The following is a 24,215-nucleotide window of genomic DNA, read 5'->3' on the forward strand; positions in this document are numbered from 1 at the left end:
GTAAGTATCTTTTATCAAAAAGACACTGCTTTATTCTGTTTATCATTCTTACGCTTTCTTGGGGCAGAGGAGAAAGAAGAGGAGGAGGAGGAGGAGGAGGAGGAGGAGGAGGAGGAGTGGAGGAGGAGGAAGTGGAGGAGGAGGAGGAAGTGGAGGAGGAGGGAGGAGGAGGAGGAGTGAAGGGAGGAGGAGTGGAGGAGGAGTGGAGGAGAGAGTGGAGGGGAGTGAGGGAGGAGTGGGAGGAGGAGGAGTGGAGAGGAGGGAGGAGGGAGGAGGAGGAGGAGGAGTGGGAGGAGGAGGAGGAGGAGGGGGAGGAGGAGAGGAGGAGGAGGAGTGGAAGAGGAGGAGGAGGAGGAGTAGAGGAGGAGGAGGAGTGAAGTGGAGGAGGAGGAGGAGGAGGAGGAATGGAGGAGGGAGAGGATTGATTGGTTAACATTTCGACGTTTTCATTGGTCAAAACGACTTTATTGGAGATGTTTTATTGGTTCGTTTCGCTGCCTTCTGATTGGCTATTTTATGTTTAGAAACGACGGTTTTAATCTGTATTCTAAAAGTGTTGGTTCATTTTAGCGTGGGATATCGACGGGTTTACATCCGTTGAGTGGGTAATAGTTTGTCCTTTAATTTCATTTTATAAATAGGTATTCTCGTATAGTTTTAATGACTGGTCAGCTGTACGTAATTATATTATACATTTTCTTTCGAATGATTTTTATACTAGAGGTTCTTTATAACGCATGCGTATAGCTTTGTTTTCGTGTTATCTCCGGGCCTAACTAAACTAAAAGGAACCAGCGTGTGAGCCATCTGGTCTAGTCGCGTAATGGCTGTCAAGTATTTGAATACTAATTTTTCGCTTAACAGAGGTCTAAATTGAGGCTAATTTTTGTTTAAATTTCACTGTGGATGTATTGTTGACATTTTGGTAGGAAACGTGGGAGAGCAGGTTGTATTCGGTGAAGTCAAGCTCAATTTTAGTATGAGTAGTACTTCCGGGTCACAGAAGTGTGATTTTGATGTCAGTTTACAGTAATGTGACCAGAGAAATCTCTCTTAGAAGATACATGACCCCTACTTTTCTCTTCATTTTATATCAGTTTTATCATAACTCTTTAAAATGAGGAAAGGATTTGTTCTCTGAAATGGGTCTAGCTCTGTTTGCTAGCTCTTTGAAAAAAATCAGTTTTATATAGAATATATAGGGAAAACTATTTAGGCTATTGTGACCTGTAGGGCTGACCCTCGATATGCGCGAACACGCCCTAGATAAGTATACAAGACATTCCTAAGCATTTTCATAAATACGTCATTAGAATTCAAAATGGCCGCTGCACACGCGCACTTATTATGAATTCTTATATGCAAATGAGTTACTAATTATAGTAACTAGGTCATCCAAGATGGCGCCCGATTGTTTGCCCCCAAAGTGGCCCCTATACTACTGATAAGAGCGGAAGAAGTTTATTATGACCATTGTCTTTTTAGATATTCAGGTTCTTTTTTAGCTCACATCTCACGTAGTGACAAGGTGAGCTTTTGTGATCGCCCTTCATCCGTCGTCCGTCCGTCCGTCGTCGTCTGTCCATAATTTCTTGTGAACACGATAGAGATCACATTTTGCAATCAATTTTAGTCAAACTTGCACACAACTTGATTTGGCATAATATCTCCGTTCCTTTCGAAAACTGGCCATATCCCATCATGGACCTCTTAAAGGGCCGAAATTTTCTATTTTGGCTTGTGAACACGATAGAGACCACATTTTACAAAAGATTTTAATCGAACTTGCTCACAACTTGTATTGGCATAATATCTCGTTTCCTTTCAAAAACTGGCCAGATCCCATCATGGGTTCCAGAGATTTGGCCCCTTACATTTGCTGTTTTGGCTTTTGCAGCCATATAGAGACTTTATTATACGCCCGAAGGGACGTATTATGTTATGACGCCGGTGTCCGTCTGTCTGCCTGTCCGTGCCCGCGAAATGATGGTTAAGTGACTGCATAACGGTACTTTCTCTTTGATGTCATTCATTCCGTTCTGTTTATGTGACCTTTTTTAGCTCACCTGTCACAAAGTGACAAGGTGAGCTTTTGTGATTGCGCGGTGTCCGTCGTCCGTCGTCCGTCCGTCCGTCCGTCCGTCCGTGCGTGCGTCCGTCCGTAAACTTTTGCTTGTGACCACTCTAGAGGTCACATTTTTCATTGGATCTTTATGAAAAATGGTCAGAATGTTCATCTTGATGATATCTAGGTCAAGTTCGAAACTGGGTCACGTGCCTTCAAAAACTAGGTCAGTAGGTCTAAAAATAGAAAAACCTTGTGACCTCTCTAGAGGCCATATATTTCACAAGATCTTCATGAAAATTGGTCAGAATGTTCACCTTGATGATATCTAGGTCAAGTTTGAAACTGGGTCACGTTCCTTCAAAAACTAGGTCAGTAGGTCTAAAAATAGAAAAAACTTGTGACCTCTCTAGAGGCGATATATTTCAAAAGATCTTCATGAAAATTGGTCAGAACGTTCACCTTGATGATATCTAGGTCAAGTTTGAAACTGGGTCACGTGCCGTCAAAAACTAGGTCAGTAGGTCAAATAATAGAAAAACCTTGTGACCTCTCTAGAGGCCATATTTTTCATGGGATATGTATGAAAGTTGGTCTGAATGTTCATCTTGATGATATCTAGGTCAACTTCGAAACTGGGTCACGTGTGGTCAAAAACTAGGTCAGTAGGTCTAAAAATAGAAAAACCTTGTGACCCCTCTAGAGGCCATATATTTCACAAGATCTTCATGAAAATTGGTCAGAACGTTCACCTTGATGATATCTAGGTCAAGTTCGAAACTGGGTCACGTGCCATCAAAAACTAGGTCAGTAGGTCAAATAATAGAAAAAACTTGTGACCTCTCTAAAGGCCATATTTTTCATGGGATCTGTATGAAAGTTGGTCTGAATGTTCATCTTGATGATATCTAGGTCACGTTCGAAACTGGGTCACGTGCGGTCAAAAACTAGGTCAGTAGGTCTAAAAATAGAAAAACCTTGTGACCTCTCTAGAGGCCATATTTTTCATGGGATCTGTATGAAAATTGGTCTGAATGTTCATCTTGATGATATCTAGGTCAAGTTTGAAACAGGGTCATGTGCGGACAAAAACTAGGTCAGCAGGTCTAAAAATAGAAAAACCTTGTGACCTCTCTAGAGGCCATACTTGTGAATGGATGTCCATTAAAATTGGTCAGAATGTTCACCTTGATGATATCTAGGTCAAGTTTGAAACAGGGTCACGTGCCTTAAAAAACTAGGTCAGTAGGTCAAATAATAAAAAAACCTTGTGACCTCTCTAGAGGCCATACTTTTCATGGGATCTGTATGAAAATTGGTCTGAATGTTCATCTTGATGATATCTAGGTCAGGTTTGAAACTGGGTCAACTGCGGTCAAAAACTAGGTCAGTAGGTCTAAAATTATTAAAATATTTTGACCTCTCTAGAGGCCATATTTTTCAATGGATCTTCATGAAAATTGATCTGAATGTTCACCTTGATGATATCTAGGTGAGTTTCGAAACTGGGTCACATGCGGTCAAAAACTATTCCAGTAGGTATAAAAATAGAAAAACCTTGTGACCTCTCTAGAGGCCATATTTTTCATGAGATCTTCATGAAAATTAGTGAGAATGTTCACCTTGATGATATCTAGGTAAAGTTCAAAACAGGATCACATACCTTCCAAAACTAGGTCAATAGGTCAAATAATAGAAAAACCTTGTGACCTCTGTAGAAACCATATTTTTCAATGGATCTTTATGAAAATTGGTCAGAATTTTTATCTTGATAATATCTAGGTCAAGTTCAAAACTGGGTCACATGAGCTCGAAAAGAAGGTCACTATGTCAAATAATAGAAAAAACGACGTCATATTCAAAACTGGGTCATGTGGGAAGAGGTGAGCGATTCAGGTCCATCATGGTCCTCTTGTCTTTTTATGTGACTGTTAGAACAATAGAGAGAACAATGGGGGTGTCACATAAATACCGTTTCGTTAGAACGTCCGTCTGTCCGTCCGTCCGTTAGCAATTTCGTGTCCGCTCTGTAACTCTTGAACCCCTTGAAGGATTTCAAAGAAACTTGACACAAATGTTCACCACACGGAGACGACACGCAGAGCGCTTGATTCAGATGACTAGCTTCAAGGTCAAGGTCACATTTAGGGGTCAAAGGTCATATGAGTGTGTTTCGTGTCCGCTGTTTAACTCCTGAACTGCTTGAAGGATTTCAAAGAAACTTGGCACAAATGTTCACCACACTGAGACGACGTGCAGAGCGCTTGTTTCGGATGACTAGCTTCAAGGTCAAGGTCACACTTAGGAGTGAAAGGTCATATATGACTTTGCTGTGTCCGCTCTGTAACTCTTGAACTGCTTGAAGGATTTCAAAGAAACTTGGCACAAATGTTCACCACACTGAGACGACGTGCAGAGCGCTTGTTTCGGATGACTAGCTTCAAGGTCAAGGTCACACTTAGGAGTGAAAGGTCATATATGACTTTGCTGTGTCTGCTCTGTAACTCTTGAACTGGTTGAAGGATTTTAAAGAAACTTGGCACAAATGTTCACAACACTGAGACGACGTGCAGAGAGCATGTTTTGGATGACTCGCTTCAAGGTCAAGGTCACACTTAGGGGTCAAAGGTCATATATGAATTTGCTTTGTGTATATTGCTCTGCATTGCAGTGCTCTTGTTTTTATTTGGCAAATCCCTTTTTTGTTCTCTTACAATAATTGTTTTTTGTATTACTTCCCATTTTTGTTACTATAGATAGCTTATTTTGAAACTAACTTTTTTATTTTGGCCGTAGGGAAAAACCGAGACCACTTTTCTGTGGTACAACATGGATGGTACATCCAATTTTTAGATGTATTTTGACATAACTGTACCTGGTAAGAATTTTTTTGTGGACTTAGAATTTTTTTTGTAATTTCTTCTTTTTGTTGTTCCTATCCTTTGGGCTTCAACACTCAAGTTCTTTAAATTTTGCTCCCATCCTCTGGTGTAACCCTTCGGGCGTATATTGCCCCGCTTGGCGGCACTCTTGTTTATGGTTTGATTTGATACAAAGTTGCAAAATATCTTTAACAACAATAGATCTTGGATTTCATGATGAATCCGTCATATCCAATCATAGGTTCCGGAGTTACGGCCCCTGATTGACCCCTGAAATAGCCAGATTTGTTAATTTTTACCTTGTGAACACGATAGAAGTGACATTTTACATTCGATTTTAACCACACTTACACACAATTTAAATCACAATAAGATCTTAGTTCCTTTCGAAAACCGGCTAGATTCCATCATTGGTTCTAGAGTTACTGCTCCTGAAAGGGGCAAAATTTTCTAATTTTGGCATTTTTAGCGATATAGAGGTTTCATTTATGCTTTGGTTTGATATAAACTTGCACAGAATGTTTATCTTGATGATCTCTAGGCCAAGTTCGAAACTGGGTCATGTTTGGTCAAAAACTAGGTCACCACTCAAATCAATGGAAAAGCTTGTTAACACCGTAGAGGCCACATTTATGACCCTATAGTATTTTCTTGAAACGTGGTAAGAATGTTTATCTTGATGATTCCTAGGGCAAGTTCGAAACTGGGCCATGTTTGGTCAAAAACTATGTCACCACTCAAATCAAAGGAAAAGCTTGTTAACACCGTAGAGGCCACATTTATGACCCTATCTTCTTGAAACTTGGTAAGAATGTTTATCTTGATGATTCCTAGGGCAGGTTCGAAACTGGGGCATGTGGGGTCAAAAACTAGGTCACCACTCAAATCAAAGGAAAAGCTTGTTAACACTGTAGAGGCCACATTTATGACCCTATCTTCTTGAAACTTAGTCAGAATGTTTATCTTGATGATTCCAATGCCAAGTGTAACAGGTGGCGATATAGGGTCATCATGACCCTCTTGTTTGTAACAGAGCTATGTTCGCTGATATAACAGTTGTAAGGTTTGGCGTGAAACTACACATGTAATAATGTTTGTTTAAACCGTTTTGTATTAGACATGTATGCATGTACAAAGTCGAATATCTTGGCATTTATATATCGTCTCCGAGACTGGGGTTCACGAGGAGCAATGCTGACAGAGTAAACTTTACAATTTGCTGTAGCTGGCGCAAGAGAATAGTCGCTTGGTCAGAAAATAGATGGCAGTTGAAGAAAAAAGGATATAAACCTTCAACAATTTTATCGCATTGACAGAAGAGATCATCAGTAATGTTTTCGGAAAAAAAGATGTTTGTTGAGAACATTGTATTTGGGTTATGAATTGTATGAGATTCGAGTGCCATGATAGTAATATGAAGGTACTTCTGTATGGTTGGAGATGAGTTTGTTCAAATATGCCAAGGCTGTCTCCGCTTCTGCTTTCTGTAGGTAGTTTGTTCCACGACCTCGTTGATGGTGTAATGAAGGAGTGAGTTTGATAGGAACTGAATGTTTCATTGTACATAAATGTATGTTTTTGGTTTTGGGACGATTTCTTAACCTATAAGGAGTGACATCCTCAACACTCAGAGGAATGTGAAGGACTACACAGTTAACCGTTTTATAGACCATTACTAACTTATGTTTTCGTCTTCTAGATTTGAGGGTTTCAAGACAAGTTTCTTTGTAAAGATTGGAGAATGAGGCTAAGTCCGTGGCTCCAGTGATAATACGTTCTGCAAATGTTTTACAATAATACGTGATGTAATAATACGTGCTTATCACGTGCTCTAATAATACGTGTTGCAATAATAGTACTTGCTGTAATAATGCTTGCTACTCCTAACTGTATCTGCTCCAACTCCGTCTACACTTTTCGTGTCAATTATCCTATACGATGTCTGTATATCGTTAGTCAGGTCTGATAAAATATTGGGACTTTCTGTCTAGTGTGAATTGAAGTTTTCTCATAATATTGATCCGGTACAAAGCTTTGTGTTTGATATTGTAAGTATGTTCTCACCAAGACCATTTTTAGCTCCACTATTCGGAGAATAGGGGGGGGGGGGGGGGTATTCTACTCGCCCCGGCGTCGGCGTGACCTTTTTGGTTAAAGTTTTTCGGCAACCTTTGGGGTTTTTTTTTGTTACTATTGCTTATATCTTACTGTAACTTAAGTATGTGCAGGGACTGGGTCCAATATACCCAAGGTCAAGGTCACCAAGGTGTTTATACTTAGGTTATTTTTAAGGTTAAAGTTTTTCGGCAACCTTTGTTTTTCTGTCATATCTTTCTTACTATTGCTTATATCCAACTGTAACTTCACATAAACATTGTCCAGCATACAAACAAACTATTCGCAGGGGCTGGGCCCATTATACTCAAGGTCAAGGTCACCAAGGTGTTATTCTTAGGTTATTTTTAAGGTTAAAGTTTTTCGGCAACCTTTGTTTTTCTGTCATATCTTTGTTATTATTGCTTATATCTTACTGTAACTTCACATAAACATTGTCCAGCATACAAACAAAGTATGTACAGGGGCTGGGCCCATTATACCCAAGGTCAAGGTCACCAAGGAGTTATACTTGGAATTATTTTCATGTTAATTTTTCGAAAGCTTCGTTTATAGACATATCTTTGGTACTTTAAAAGATAATCACTTGAAATTAAAAAGATTTCTTTGTAATCATCATCTGCATGTGTGGTTACAATCCCCATAACTCTAATTGTATTTTTGACAGCATTATGCCCCTTTTGTACTTAAAGTTTTTTGGCAATCTTTGCTTTCTGGATATAACTCTAGTACAATATAAGATAATGACTTGAAACTTAAAATGTATCTTTATCATCATCATCTACATGTGTGGTAATAATCCCCATACTTCTAATTTGTATTTTTGACCAAATTATGCCCCTTTAGGCCTAAAAAAGAATTTTTTGTTTCCGGTAACATGCTAAAAAAAATTAGGGTAGGTAGGTCGGAAAATTTTATTTTTTCTGATTTTTTTTTAATTGAGACTTTTCGGAAATTATTTTTGTGTCAAAACATGAATACAAATAAGGGGGTATGCCTTTAGAGCACCAGTAAGTTGATTTCTAACATCACTGACCATGTTTAAAGCATAGAAAGTGCAGTTTTGCAACTTCTTGTTAAAAAGTTGGAAAAGAAAATTCTCCAAGGCCATAAAAACATTTAGGGTCGGGCCAAAAATTAAGGGTAGGTCGGGATATCGAAACAAACAATTTTTTTTACGCCTTAATACTTAAATTGTTTGACACACTTCGTTTTCTGGACTGTATAAGATAATGAATTGAAACTCAAAATATATCTTTACCGTCATCATCATTACCCCTTCCATACTTGACCTTTAACCCCTCTGGGTAGTAGGGTCTTTTTATATCTTGGTGTATCTTCCTTTTAAAGTAGAGGTCTCTTATTGAGACATAAATTCATTTTACTATCAAATCGCCGAATAGTGGAGCGCGCTGTCTTACGGACAACTCTTGTTTTGATACCGTGATTCCTAGATGTTTGTGAGATTCTCTATCAGAAATTTGAGTATTGTTCATTAAAACTGATGGGTGGCTCTGCTTTCGGGATCTTTTGGATATCAGCACATTTACTTTTATTAAGATTAAATTGCACTAACCCGGTTTCTGCCCAATACTTACCTTTGGTTTAGATCCGAGTTCAGGATTTCCGTATCCATAATAGGATTGTCAATAGAAGAGGCCCAGGTATTGGGCCTTGTGGTACCAAAGCATTTGTAATTAATAAGGTTATCGAAGACCCCAAGTAGAACATCTCGCTGTTGATGAACACATTAGTAGTCATTGAACCAGTCTAGGAGATTTCCAGAGAATTCTGTTAGAGAAAGTTTGTGTGTAAGACGTCTGTGCCAGACCCCGTAGACAGCTTTAGAAATATCACAAAATACTGCACAAGCTCTTTACCTTCGTCAAGAGCTTGACAAAAAAGTATGTTTAAAAACCATTTTAGCAGACACACAGTGTTAATATTTGAAGTAAATAATGCTATTTCTTTTGAAGAATGACCGTTTTGTAAATATAGACAGAGTCTGGTCCAGGAGTTTGTGTTGGGGGCGTGGTATTTTGGTGCGTTTAAAGTTCATTTTTGAGTTCATTTATAGGGATCCGTCTAAGGAGTGGTATAGATAATACTAAATGAAAACATGTGAGTGAAGCGAGTTGAAGAAACAATCATACTTGCAAACTGGGAGTCATATAAACTCTGCTTTAAGATTCCTTGTGATTACAGAATGGGCACCAGGTGCGGATGAAGAAAAGGAAAAGAGAGGTGACAAACCACCAAAAGGCAAAAAGGAGAAAAAGCCAAAGAAAACGAAAAAAGACAGGGCAAATCCAGACTTTGATGACATACCTGGATATGGTGGAAACGCTTTCCACGGAGATTGTAAGTTTGATTATATATCGTTTGAATAGTATGTAACAATTTTATAAAATCTCTTTGTCGAATTTTAGTGTACTGTATTGAAACAAGAAGTAGGGGAAATGAAAATTCTGCCATCTTTTAATTTCCAGTTGTCATTAGAGAGAGCTATTATGCGCTTTATCGCGAATTAACGTAGTAGCGAAATGGTTAAGCATTTTCCTACGAGAGTTGTTCTTGATCGGATTTTATTTCGGAAAGAAGCAATGTCTAAAGACATTGAGAGATATCTGGTTTATTGGTCGCTAAAACCAATTACACATAAATATATGTTGTTTTTTTTCCAACAGAAAAGAATAATCCGAACTTGTAACAAACCCCGATTGTTCTGCCTACCATCTCATTTTTTTAGCTCATCTGATTTTTTGAAAAAAAATGATGAGTTATTGTCATCACTTGAGCGGTTGTCGGCGTCGGCGTCGGCGTTGCCTGGTTAAGTTTTATGTTTAGGTCAGCTTTTCTCCTAAACTATCAAAGCTATTGCTTTGAAACTTGAAATACTTGTTCACCATCATAACTGACCCTGTATAGCAAGAAACATAACTCCATCTTGCTTTTGCAAGATTTATGGCCCCTTTTGTACTTAGAAAAAAATCAGATTTCTTGGTTAAGTTTTATGTTTAGGTCAACTTTTCTCCTAAACTATCAAAGCTTTTGCTTTGAAACTTGGAATACTTGTTCACCATCATAAGCAGACCATGTACATCAAGAAACATAAAATCCATCTTGCTTTTTGCAAGAATTATGCCCCTTTTGGACTTAGAAAATCAGTTTTCTTGGTTAAGTTTTATGTTTAGGTCAGCTTTTATCCTAAACTATCAAAGCTATTCCTTTAAAACTTGCAACACTTGTTCACCATCATAAGCTGACCCTGTACAGCAAGAAACATAACTCTATCCTGCTTTTTGCAAGATTTATGGCCCCTTTTGGACTTAGAAAATATCAGATTTCTTGGTTAAGTTTTATGTTTAGGTCAACTTTTTCTCTTAAACTATCAAAGCTATTGCTTGAAAACTTGCAACTCTTGTTCACCATCATAAGCTGACCCTGTACAGCAAGCAACATAACTCCATCCTGCTTTTTGCAATAATTATTGCCCCTTTTGGACTTAGAAAAATCATTTTCTTGGTTGAATATTATGTTTAAGTCAACTTTTCTCATAAACTATCAAAGCTATTGCTTTAAAACTTGCAACAGTTTTTCACCATCATAAGTGGACACTGTACATCAAGAAACATAACTCTATCCTGCTTTTTGCAAGAGTGATGGCCCTTTTTAGACTTAGAAAATCATGGGTAGGACAATATTTCTATTATACAAAAAAAATCAGATGAGCGTCAGCACCCGCAAGGCGGTGCTCTTGTTTTAATTTGTTACCCTAAGCCTCATGACAAACCGGGTCAAAACGTTTTCTATAGGGTTACAAGTTCTATTGAAAATTGTGCCATAAAATGAATATTTGATAGAAAACGAAGAAAAATGTCTTAGTCCATTGCGTTTCTTTATGCCACATGAAGACAGAAAAATACTTCCCGACTACACAGAGGCATTGTTATTAGGAACATTGTTGAATATAATCGGCCGAATTAACATTTTAATATATTCCAAAATCATAGGCCATACAAAGATAAATGGTAGCCTACACAAACATTTTGCCGACATGTTTTGTTTACACTAATTTATTTCAGATTGATTGCAATGAAAACCTTAAGCTTACTAGAATCACTTTTGAATACATTTGGTGAAACAAAACAATAGTACTGATGTTGTCTGAGGTGTGAGTCTGACCCCGGAGGAGCTCGAAACCACGAGACTGCAGTTACAAAATTGTTTGGTCAACTTATATGCCTGTCTTATTGCCATCTGAATTCTTCTTTCTATTAATGACACATTGTTATTCAGTACACCCTACTCTAAAGTTATTCTGTGAAAGTCTCTATTCAGAAAATTACAGAGACAAATACTTACAATTTAAGTATAGCTCTATATGTACTTTATTTTAGCGGATGTCAAGCCGCCACAAGCCCCAACAGGTCCGACAGGAGAGCAACCTCCAATGACGTTTTCTGAGTAAGTACAAATACGCGTTAATTAATTCAAAGAATAAAAGCACGTTAAACAACTTTTCGTTCCCTTTTCAATTTGTTTACTGAAATAATATTTCATTGAAAGCTTTGCATTTTTCTCAGACTTTTCTCAGTAACCTTTCCTTATATTTCTACCTTTATGTTATCAGAACTCGTGGTTTAACCTTTTGATACTTCTTATAATAAATACGGTATTTATTTGTGCATGTTATTTAAGAAATAATATATCTCATCCAGTGATTTGTCGTTGAATAAATCATTGTTTGGAGTTCAGATGCGAAGGAATTATATCACGAGGGCGCAGCCCGACCCTTACAGAAGCAAGCCTCTGTGGCGTACATGCTGCGTATTTGCTGTGTATATGCCGCGAACACAGTAGTACGCCAGAGGAGTACATTTTACATACACCGCATGCCGCGTACATGCCGCGTACTATTTCGACGAGTACACAGCATGTACGCAGGAGGTCACTAGTACACTTCAAGTACGCAGCACAGACTCTGAAAATTTAAGGAGTACACTGCATGTACGCAGGAGGGACTTGTACAAGAAAATAGTACACTGCATGTACACTGCAGATACTTTGAAATTTGTGCAGTACACTTCATATACGCGGGAAAGACTTGTACAATTTCTTTTGGCATTTATACTTAGTGTTTTTTTTATAAGTTAAAGTCTGAAGTAAACTTCATATACGCGGGAGGGACTTGTTCATTTTCTTTTGGTGTTTATACTTTGAATTTTTTTAGGTAAAAGTCTGAAGTACACTTCATGCAGGAAGGATTTGTACATTTTTTTTTTTTTGGAAGCAAGAACTTGATTTCCGAGTAACTTCTATCTTAATAGCATAGAATAGTTCAGATTACCGGTATTCTGAACAATGAAAATTTGCCAAACTATTTGCAATGTTCATTTGTGAAGCTTACATCTTAGTGATTTCTGAGCTGCACCTTGCATGCAGTGTAAAAATATATTCTTTTTCATTTTGAATTAATCCTGGAGCTTTCTAACTTGGATAATTGAAAAGCCTTATTTGAACTTCGTTGCATTACATTTTGTAATACATGAAATAATTACCAAGATAATGCCTCAACAGCGCCCGAATGAGAAGAATTAATAGCTCTCACTGTTATTTGAATACTCTTAAGCAAAACACCATTCTATCATGTTTTATAAAGGCTTTAATGCTCATTATGTTAACTCATTAAGGCCTCACCAAATTAAAAAGTTGTTCATCGGATTTGCCGCTCGTATATTTTCAGAACGTTTTTGGCTAATTGCGCTCGCCCCATTGGAAAAAATCAATCCACAATTTTTTGGTGCGCTACTTTTTACGGACGTAAAAGTGTATAAGTGTTTATATAATTCCAGTCCTAGATTGTTCTCAGATGGATTTTAATCAAAATAAATACATACTACGCACACATCGTCTATAATAAATCATAACACTTATATTTAGTTGCATTAAAGTTGTTTCCCCTTGATGCAGTTATGCCATTTTCTTCAAATGTTTACCAAATTACATGCTACAAAATTTGATTTATTTCATTTAAAAGTGGATGGAGAAAAGCATACTAATTTATTTGATAACATCAGTCTACATTATTTTGGTAAGGGTAAATACTTATTGATGCATGTCACTTATCTTTTTTCTGTTTTTTTCTGTCCAAATGATCAGCATTTGCATACGAAAGTTGGTGGGGTAAGGAATTTACATTCTCACAGCAGTTTCGCCACAAGAGTACACAGCATGTATGCAGCAGGAGTACACAGCATGTACGCCGCAGGACTCGGGCCAGGAGTACACAGCATGTACGCCGCAGGAGTACACAGCATGTACGCCGCAGGGGTAGTACACCGCAGGCTCATTTGCATGTGAAAAGTGTATGTGCCGCGTATATGCTGCGTACTATTTCCCGCATACTAAGTTCCTCCAGCGTACATCCTGTGTACTATGTAGTCCACAGCATGTACGCAGCAAGTAGTACGCGGCAGAGCTCATTTGCATGTCAAAAGTGTACTACAAACGTACTATCAGTGTATGTGCGGTGTATATCCTGCGTACTATTGATTTCAGTACACATCATGTACGCATCATATACGCTGTATGTACACAGCAAGAGTACGCAGCAGGCCTTTTTCTTCTGTAAGGGGAGTGATATAATAATACGCATCTGAACGACAAACAATGATTTATTCAAGAGCAAATCACTAAATGAGATATATTATTTCGATTCTAACACGTTACCAAGGATTTTTAAATACATCCTTGACGACATTCATTAAATATTTGCCCGTTTTCAATCGGTTTCTTTTCCAGCGCGCCGCTATGCCATTTAACGCCATGACGTAATAATTGTAACGTCAGAACAGTGATTTGTTGTATGATAATTCACTGTTTTCTGCCTTCTTTGTTTAATAGGAAAATGAATCTGATCGTATTAGAATGTTGATTAGTACATGACGTATTATTGGTGAACAGTAAAATATAATTATGTGTACTGGTTGATGCATTTGAAATATTTGTAAGAAAAGAGTAGCTTATTTCATGTGGTAGACGGTTTCAGTAATTTCGACTTTAAGATATAGTTTTTTGTTGTTTCTTTTTTTGCAAATAGTAATATATTCATTGCAAAGACATAACTAGGTAATAATTTCCAAAAGTTATTTCAAAGAAGGCATTTGAGGTGTCATTGGTGAAACAGGGGACCGAGTGAAGTTTTGGCCGGAAACGAAATGCAACGACAAAAGTTGACGGGAATATTTCTTGTGTGATACCAGAAGAGACAGTTTGATGTTGTACAATTTTCGTCTTCTTTTCCCTTTTTGCAGCACAGCACAGTTGACTGAAGATGACTGTAAGAAGGCTCTAGAGAAGTTTGTAGATGACCAGCTGTGCTACGGAAGCAAGCCAGCGAAAGAATGCAAGATCCTCTCCACTAAAGGAGTCACTGCCTTACATGTAAGAAAAATCCATTTTAAGAGTTTAATTTTGAAGTTAACATTTCACTTTTAAGAAACAACACGTATTTTCAAACCATATTTCCTTTCTTGTAACAGTTTAGGGACACACTTTACTTTGTTCTATTGCCCTTTTCAGGCTTTTTACCTTTATATATACAATTAAATATCCAAAGGGGATACTTCTTTCAGAAATAAGGTTAAAAGCTAAATCAAATTACCATTTGATGTCTCGAAATTGTTCAAAATCCTGTAAAGGTAAGATAAGCATGTCTGAAATGTTGCAAGACTGTCCAGGTTTGTTTATGTCTGCTATGTCCAGGTTTGCTCATGTCTGCTATGTCCAAGTTTGCTTATGTCTGCTATGTCCAGGTTTGTTTATGTCTGCTATGTCCAGGTTTGCTTATGTCTACTATGTCCAGGTTTGCTTATGTCTGCTATGTCCAGGTTTGCTTATGTCTGCTATGTCCAGGTTTGCTTATGTCTGCTTTGTCCAGGTTTGTTTATGTCTGCTATGTCCAGGTTTGTTTATGTCTGCTATGTTCAGATTTGCTTATGTCTGCTATGTCCAGATTTGCTTATGTCTGTTATGTCCAGGTTTGTTTATGATTGCTATGTCCAGGTTTGTTTATGTCTGCTATGTCCAGGTTTGCTTATGTCTGCTATGTCCAGGTTTGTTTATGTCTGCTATGTTCAGGTTTGCTTATGTCTGCTGTGTAAATCGCATAAATCATAACACCAGTACATGTAACTCTATTTCCAAGAATACAATATTACGTTTGGCTACTTTTTAGCCCACCTAAGCACCTAAGTGGAGATCTCATTTCGTATACATATATTTTTAAACAACCTTCATATGATTCTGGTTTGATTTAGTAAAAAAAAGTCTGTTTTAAATTCATACTTGCTTAGCACATTAAAGGCCACATTTCTTTGGCAGTTATCAAAAAACTTACACCAAACGTGTATGTGTGAACATGATCTTAGACTAATTTGAAGAAGAACAATATAAGAATCTTTCACTGGATGCAGGTGCGGATGGAAATGTCTGGCTCGGGGTAACTGTTTAGGCGGTAACAAGGCTCTGCTCTTACTGGCACTACGGCATGAAATCCCAGGAGTATCATTTATTTGCAGAGAACTGTTTCGCCTTAAGAAATCCTTTAGGGTTTTGGAAAATTTTGGGGAAAAATATTCCATATCGTGACAATGTAGGAGACATCATTTCAGGGGCAATCTTCACTATACTAACACATCATGTATATTGTTGCCAGATAACAGACAGTTTAGATCAGGGGCAATACTGCAAAATAATAGAGTTATGACTCATGAATGAGTTAATTTCTATGTTTTTACTTACACCTTCTTACTTGAACAAGCATTCAGGCGAGCGATATAGGGGCATCAATATAATCTTGTTGGTATTTTGAATATTTAGTTATGAGACCTGTGTACAAATACATAATATTTAAAGGGACCTCTTTTAGCAAGCATCGCGTATTACTATTACGTATTACTAGAGACACTAGAGCACAAGTTCCCCGCATTACCAGTGACTCTATTTTTGGGGCGGTGCGTAAGCTCCGCCTCCAATGGAATTAAGACGGGAAAATGAAAGCCCGTCACTTCTTAGTGCAAAACGGCAAAGCGCATCCACTTTCTACATCCTCTCATAAAGAAGAGCACCGAAAACAAAGCGGATGAATATGACCTATATTGCGGCTATTTTAGACTTGTCTGGTTCCCGTCGTACTATGTATTTTAGTACGACAGTGAATGAGGGGCAGGTAAACCAGACTATTTTTACACTCTGACGTCATGAGGGAAAACCCCACATGGTTTTAATCTGAATTGTCTAAAAATATATACAAGTCAGTGACTTGTAGCCTGGCGGACTACTTTTTAAATTTTTTTCTTAAAACGACGCCATCTTGTTCTTTCCAATAACTGCCAAAAAACATATCTATGCGATTATTATTATAAACTGGACTTTTATTAGGTTCGTGAGACCATGGTACAAATGTATAGTGTATGCATACCATATTTGCAATTACTACATAAAAGTTTTTATAACGGAAACGCTTGAGGAAACGAAAGGTGACTCATTTTTAGCATTTGTTCAGGATTTTAGCTTTCTGCAATTCAAATTAGGAAGATATTGCATCTGGAATGGAGTGTTATTGAATAAAATCATCGAGGATACGGGTTGCCTATTTGTTCTGTCAAGCGGCGTGATGGCGTGTGTATAAGTCACGTCATTTGTTTGCTTGGTGAAGATGGGTAATTCGATAAACAACTGAACTTCGGACAAAATTTTGCAAGGCAGCAAATCAAAATTATTCAAGAATGTTAAGCAGAACAGAGAGGTCGGGCAAAAAGTTAAACAAGGTTAGCGTTTGTTTATCAGCTCATATTTTTAGTCCTATCAATAAGACCTGACATAACATATTTTAACATTTTGACGTCTATCTGTTATGTCCGGTCTTATCGGATCGGCATTTATAACATGTAGCCAGAAGTGAACACACATCATGTCACCTTTATTCTTCAAATTACGAACAACATAACCCAGTCCGAAGTGAAAGAACACTACTTACACCGAAAATAATCCTTTTTTCAACTGCATATGTGAATAATTACAAAATAAAAGTTACTTTTCATGTTAAATAAAAATATAGAGTTGTTTCTTTCAACTGTATGTATCGCTGTGTATCTGTGTTATGGTGTGCAACATTGCCGGTATATTCCGAATGTTGTGTAAATACAATTTATTTTGAGAATCAATTTTAGACGAAATATTTTCGCTCTAAATCAGTTGGCAAATAGTTCACGTTGTTTTTCGTCTAAGTCGCATCTAAATATATTATTATCATAACCTGCTGCATATGCTTGAAAAATGGTGGAATGTGTATTGAAAACTCTACACAATTGGCATACATTGAATATAAGGGTTTGTAAAGGTAAATTTAAACGATATATTACTAGAATATGATAAATAACGGTAGGCTAAACTGTTTAAATCTGCGTACATCGTATATTTTACGTTTGAGAAAATGCTTCATTCTACGTATTAGGGCCCTTTTAGACGTTACAATGCAGATTAAAAATGAAATATAAATTAATGAATGTTGAAGGTAAAATGAGCATGTACATTGGACTACTCTTATTTTATAATATTTTTGATTTATTTCAACTTATTTAGGCTCTATTCAATAATTTAGCTGTTTGTGTATTCTAGTATTCTACTGTCAATTCTACTTTTAAATTTCTTGTACAGGCCCGCAGCTGCACATAATACTCGTAAAGAGGGGTAATGCAGTATAAATAGATAGATAATGGCAGTGTTCGAAATTCGCGGTAGTCTGACAGCCAGTGGCTACCAAATTTCAGCTCGGGCTACCGATTTGCTGCAGGTACAAGCCCGACCAGGCTACCGAATTTTCCTAATTTGTTTAAAAAATCATGCTAATTAAACGAGTACTGCATCCAGACTGAGAAACGCTTATGGAATTATTGTTGGTTTTGCACTCTCACGTGTTGACAATCAAACACAGTGTCAAAGACGTAACCGCAGCGCTAATTGGCTGAATACAATCATCTCTAGCGTAACAGATGATTTGATTAGCTTTCATACTTCTCGCGAAAATCTCACAAGTACCTGCAGTAGGCGGAGCTTAAATTATGCTATCAGCGTGTGTGTAAATGTATATTCAGCACTCGTTATTACATCTTGCAAATTGTCAACAGTCCGAGTTGCAGTAATTGGCGAGTGCGGATCCTAAAAAATTGGGCGTAACAGTTTAGATTTTGTTTTGGCAAGGAGTGTCATGTCCGATGCTTTTGGACTCTGACGATGCTGATCTGGACTGGAGTATTTAGAGTTAAAATTTTTCAAAAACATATGGCAGACATGTACTGTATGTCTTTTTTATTACTTCAAACATGCATAGAGATGTCTGTAAAACAGAATGTTATATGGTGCAAAAATTATGACATTTTAAGGTATTAAAGTTCGGGCTAGTGAAATTGGTGTTGGGCTTGGAAAATTTCCAGTCTGATAGCTCGAACAGGCTAGTGGATTCAAATCTGAATTTCGTACACTGTAACGGTTTGACGTATTAATCTTCAGATTTTTATGCAAGGTAGCAGGGGTGGCAAAATCTGATTTTGACTTGTTTGTCCTTTTTGTCAGTTGCTATTTAAATTTGTACTTGTCCGTATAGTAGTTACATGTATATAGTAAATTCTAGTCAAATTAGACTCGTCCGTACAAGCTTTGGGACAACCTGGGCAATACGGACAATTGAATTTGCCACCCCTGGGTAGTCGAATGTATTTGATGATGATCATGAACGAGCATTAAATTACATCGTCAAAGGTAGTTGTTCTTTGAAAGTCAACAGGTGTACGGCTCCAGTCGCATTCGGTTTAATAATATTACAAAACGCACATTTTCACAAATTGGTATCCAATCAATTGGACCTCATTCTATTAGTGTACAATGAAAAACGATATTCTTGTTTCGTTATTCAAATATCTTTTGAAACTGAATAACCATTTTAAATGTCGTATGATTTAAATAGCGCTGTAGATGCCCTCAACTTTTAGGACACCATAAGTTATTTTACACTAACAACTTCTTTCCATAAACAGGGTTCGAATTTAAGCTCCCATACTCGCGAAATGCGAGTGCACATTTCAAACTGCAAGGTGAGATTCAGACACCAGCATTTTTTTTCGAGTGAAAATTTTTGGCAGAATAATGTGCATTTCTAACGGTCGTCTCGATCTTACACTGTTCTTTCTTTCGGAGCACTCTTTCATCTTTCGTCGTAAAAAGGACATTTACTCTCGATACATGTCCCGTGCGCATGTCTTTTCAACTGCTGACAAGTACCTGCGCCAATTTTGATGACGTTTACCGCATCCGGTGGGTTTTTTGGTAATCTATTAATAAGTTACTATTTATATAGCGCAAATACGATTGGCTGGACTTGTCACGTGGATGTTTGTGTTAATGTTCTAATAAAGTAACATGTCGCGGAAAATGCAAGTTGTTTTTCATTTAGCAAGTTAAAAACAATACCACTTGCGAAAAAATGCAAGTAGAAAATCAGGCTAAATTCGAACCCTGATAAATGGCATTTTTTCCCAATGTGAACAGTTATCACGCAGAAATTTTCACACTTTTGAGCAAGTCTCAATGAAACTTAGTCAGAATGTTACCCTTAATAAAACTTTTGATGAGTTCTCGATTGGGTCATCTTAGCTCTAAAACTAGGTCACCAGGTCAAATCAAAGGGAAAGCTTGTAAACACTCTAGAGGTCAAATGTTTGGCCCAGTCTTAATGAAACTTGGTCAGAATGGAACCCTCAATAAAATCTTAGAAAAGTTTGACATTGGGTCATTTGGGGTCAAAATCTAGGTCACCAGTTCAAATTAAAGGAAAAGCTTGTTTACACTCCATAGGACACAATTTGGGCCCAATCTTAATGAAACTTGGCCAGTATGTTACCCTCAATAAAGTCTTTGACGAGTTTGATATCAGGTTATCTTGGGTCAAAACTAGGTCACCAGTTCAAATTAAAGGAAAAGCTTGTTAACACTGTAGAGGCCACATCTATGACTATATCTTCATGAAACTTGGTCAGAATGTTGATCTTAAAGATCGTAAGGTCCAATTTGTATCTAGGTCATCTAGAATAAAAAAACTAGATCACCAGGTCATATCAAAGGAAAAGCTAATTTACACTAAAGAGGCCACATTTATGAAGATATCTTAATGAAACTTAGTCAGAATATTAATTTTAATATTCTTTATGTCAAGTGCAAATTTGGGTGAGGTGGGGTAAAAAACTCGGTCACTAGGTCAAATCAAAGGAAAAGCTTATTGAGGCCACATTTATGACTGTATCTTCATGAAACTTGGTCGGAATGTTAATCTTGGTGATATTTAGGTCAAGCTCGAACTTGGGTCATGTCGGGTCAGAAACTGGGTCACCGGGTCAAATCAAAGAATAGCTAGTTTACACTTTAGAGACCACATTTATGTCCATATCTTAGTGAAACTTGGTCAGAATGTTAATTTTGATAATCTTTAGGTCAGTAGCTCAGGGGAGCGATACATGACCTTCATGGCCCTCTTGTTTATATTTTCTCTGACTCGCTTAATAAATTTAAATTTATATGACAGTACCCTAATATTCTCTATTTATTACATAAATGGCGTTGCAGGAGTGTAATACAGCCATTAAATAAAAACGATTCTACACTGTTGTAATAAAGCTTTGACATTGACGTGATTTATAGTATAGGCGACGTCGGTCAAATTGACTTGTTTATATAGCAGAAGAAAGTCGAATATTTGGTGTTTCGACAAGAAAGGCTAACATGTGATAAAAAGAATTCATCTTACATTTGTGACTATTTTACGTTGAATTTATTAAACTCTTTGAATATAATTGATAAAATGTGGTGTTTCACATTTTATCATGCAGTCTATCTTATATTTGGCATGAGTGTCATTGTCGGTCAGATGAAGTCTCTTGCGCAAACCACAGGTTCCTATCTCAGTATTTGACTTTCATCTAAGAATGTTACAAAAACAGCTGAAATGCACCGCCCCATCAGTACTCTCAGTGCTTTGATTATGCTAATGAAGTTTGTATATTTCGTTTCAGTATATACTAGAAACATTCTCAGAAAACCGATCAACAAAAAAGAAAAAGGTTCCATATAAAGGTGGACATGTGGACGGTCCTGAAAATGGTGAGGCGCCTAAGCCTTGGGATATACCTGTTTCGGCTAAAAAGGAATTCAAGGATGATAAAATTAAGAAGGAGGTCCCACATACTGCAAAAGTCAAGGTCAGTAGTTAAATACCTTTTGATATAACACAAGATATCATTACATAGAAAAACGTTGAAATAATATTCCTTGACATTTACGGATTGACACGTGACAACAAACCATTATCTGCATAAATCATACTGTAGCCTTATATAGTAGGTAATAATATTTAATAATAAAATGGTACGGAATTACATGTTTCAGCAAAAATGAATCTACGCAAAATGGCCATCGCCATTACTATTTCTTTACTATTTACGTTCCATTACGTCTTTAATGCAACTTGAGGTCGTTCTGTTATTGTGAAACATAGATTGAGTTATCCAAACACGCCCAGATGACAAACCATAGAACATGGTAATCTTCTCATGAGAGCCCTGTTTTCACTCTGCACCGTCGACCTATCAGCAAGTCAGTGAAATAATAATATATACGTGTTATCATTTTCAGAAATGTAAGGATTGTAAAGGCCGAGGGTGGGAGACATGTGATGATTGTGACGGGTGGGGTAGAGTTGAATGTGACAGTTGTGATGGAAGTGGAAATAGAACTGCTACCGATGCTGAAGGAAACGAATATGAAGAAAACTGCCCGTTTTGCTTTGGAACTGGGCAACGAATGTACGTATAACTTAACTGGCTGTCGGATTCGTAACGCCTCGATTTTAATATGAAAGTGAAAGGTAGATAGGTCGGGTAGGGTAGGGTAGGGTAGGGTATTTTATTACCTAAAACAAGAAATATCTTTAAAAATAATGGTCGGCGAATTGTAATAAGGAAAGAAGTTTATGAATTTTTCATCTAACATCCATCTTTCATCTAACATTTTTCAAATTGCAAAACTAAACACCGCACTTTAACAATTTAAATGGTTCTCTTTTAATTTTTCGCAAAGGTTTCGCAGGGTTGCAGTTTTGTTTCGTTTATCCTTTGACGAATAATTACAGCAGTAGTTTGATGAAGATTCATGAAGCGGTTCATGAGAAGAGGTCATTAAATGTGTTTATATTTTTAGCTAAATTGGTCCCTATCCCCATTTGTAACAAAATAGCAGGAGACCTTATGATATTGTTACACATGGAGTTTGATAAAAATCCATTACATTTTAGTGGTTAATGCGAAGAAAGGCATATCTACTTTTAGCTATAGTGGTCCCTAATAGGACCCAAGTTCCTATATAAATAAATTTGGAATAGGACCTTATAATGATGCTCCAGACCAAGTATGACAAAGATCTACCAAGCTGTTCATGAGACGCTGTATAAAGGCATTTCTAGTTTTAGCTCTAGCAGCCCCTAAAAGGGGTCAAATGTCCCAGCTGAACAAAGTTGGCTGCGGGCCTAATAAAGATGCTCCAAATCAAGTTTGATTAGAATACATGAGAAAAAAATCAATTAAAGGATTTTTTTTTTATTTATTATTTTTATTTGTTTCTAAAATAGGCCAACTGATCCTGCTTTAACAAATAGCATATTCGCTATTCATGAATCTTTGGACAATGACGTCACACCTATAAAAAAAGTGAAGGTCAAGCAAAACATACAATTTTAATAATTTCAGTATTTCTGTTTCATAAGCAAAGTTTGAAAATAGTCATATCACATAGATAAACTGTATGCAGCATACCTTCATTTCAGTGTAAAGAGATTCAGTCATTATATAGCATATATATAATAAAACAGATTTCAACTGAGTTCAATATTTGCATACCATACTAAAGAAAAATATTCATATATAATAAATCAGTTAAATAATTTATAACAAATATATCAAAGCAAACAAGTACTCATTTTAATATGCAATCTGAATAAGTCACAAAAGCAAGAAACCTTTTCATATACAGACGACAATTGTAACAAGGAAAATCTTTTAAAAAGCACTTCTCTACATAAAAGACTCTTATCACACCCTATTCATGTGATACGCAGACCGTATTCAGTTCTTTCTTTAATTTGATATATGTTGGTATTTGAACAGGTTTTTATCATATTTATTAAACTTACTTATCATTTTGAGATATATCAATATTCTTGCTAAATATACTGAGCCAAAGTTAGCTTTAAAACTGTGAACAGCGTCGTTTAGGATAAACGCTTTGTTTACATTTCACTCAGCGTAGCACAATCAACAGAGTGAAAGAAATTGACACTTTCGTCCAATCAGGCAGAGTGTTGCATAACTCTTCCATTTTGATAAATAATCTATAATGCATTATCAAGTAGTTTGATTTGCAAACTGAAGTCACGTGGCCAGACCTGGGGTCAATTACTTTAAAATGTAATTAATTAAATTACAATTACATGGAGAAATGGCCAATTAAATTACAATTACCATTATATCAAATTTAACAATGTAATTAATTAAATTACAATTACATAGCAAATTGTAATTAATTACATTCAGTTACAATACCAAATTTGGTACTTCTTACATGAACACTGTAGCAAAGTTCTTTTACTTTGTACTACATATACATAATAATTCACCTGTAGACTGATTTCAATTATTTCAAAATTGAATTTAAGCTCAAAGTAAAATGTGTGTTTGCGGGAAATCATCACTCAGTCTTTAATATCATTGCAAAGGGAGCTAAAGGTCAGCCCAAATTAATAGTTAATACATTGTCAAGCAGAATTCGGTTAGAGAAGAATGATGCATGTAAAGTCAGGTATTTCTCTAAGGTCTGAATTTCTCTGAAGTTTATATGATCATGGTTCTGCAATATGTTTCAAATTTAACTAGTATACTTCAGTATTTAATAATTTACATTTTAAACATATATTTATGTCTCCCCCAGGAGACATTGTTTTTGCCTCAGTATTTAATAATTTACATTTTAAACATATATTTATGTCTCCC

The 24,215-nt window shown here is 36.7% G+C and overlaps 1 protein-coding gene across 2 annotated transcripts in view; it reads left to right on the forward strand.

The window, feature by feature from the left end:
- Positions 1-24,215, forward strand: part of LOC123529229 (protein SSUH2 homolog) — a 92,372-nt gene that overhangs the window by 41,475 nt on the left and 26,682 nt on the right. For both annotated transcript variants that reach the window (XM_045309464.2, XM_045309463.2), the window contains exons 3-7: positions 9,268-9,423; positions 11,463-11,529; positions 14,379-14,508; positions 21,189-21,374; positions 21,808-21,977. In XM_045309464.2, coding sequence (XP_045165399.2) covers positions 9,268-9,423; positions 11,463-11,529; positions 14,379-14,508; positions 21,189-21,374; positions 21,808-21,977 — 709 coding nt within the window. The remainder of the gene's footprint in view (positions 1-9,267; positions 9,424-11,462; positions 11,530-14,378; positions 14,509-21,188; positions 21,375-21,807; positions 21,978-24,215) is intronic.

The sequence above is a fragment of the Mercenaria mercenaria genome, chromosome 13 (assembly GCF_021730395.1).
Source record: "Mercenaria mercenaria strain notata chromosome 13, MADL_Memer_1, whole genome shotgun sequence".
In the NCBI taxonomy this organism is placed as follows: Eukaryota; Metazoa; Mollusca; class Bivalvia; order Venerida; family Veneridae; genus Mercenaria; species Mercenaria mercenaria.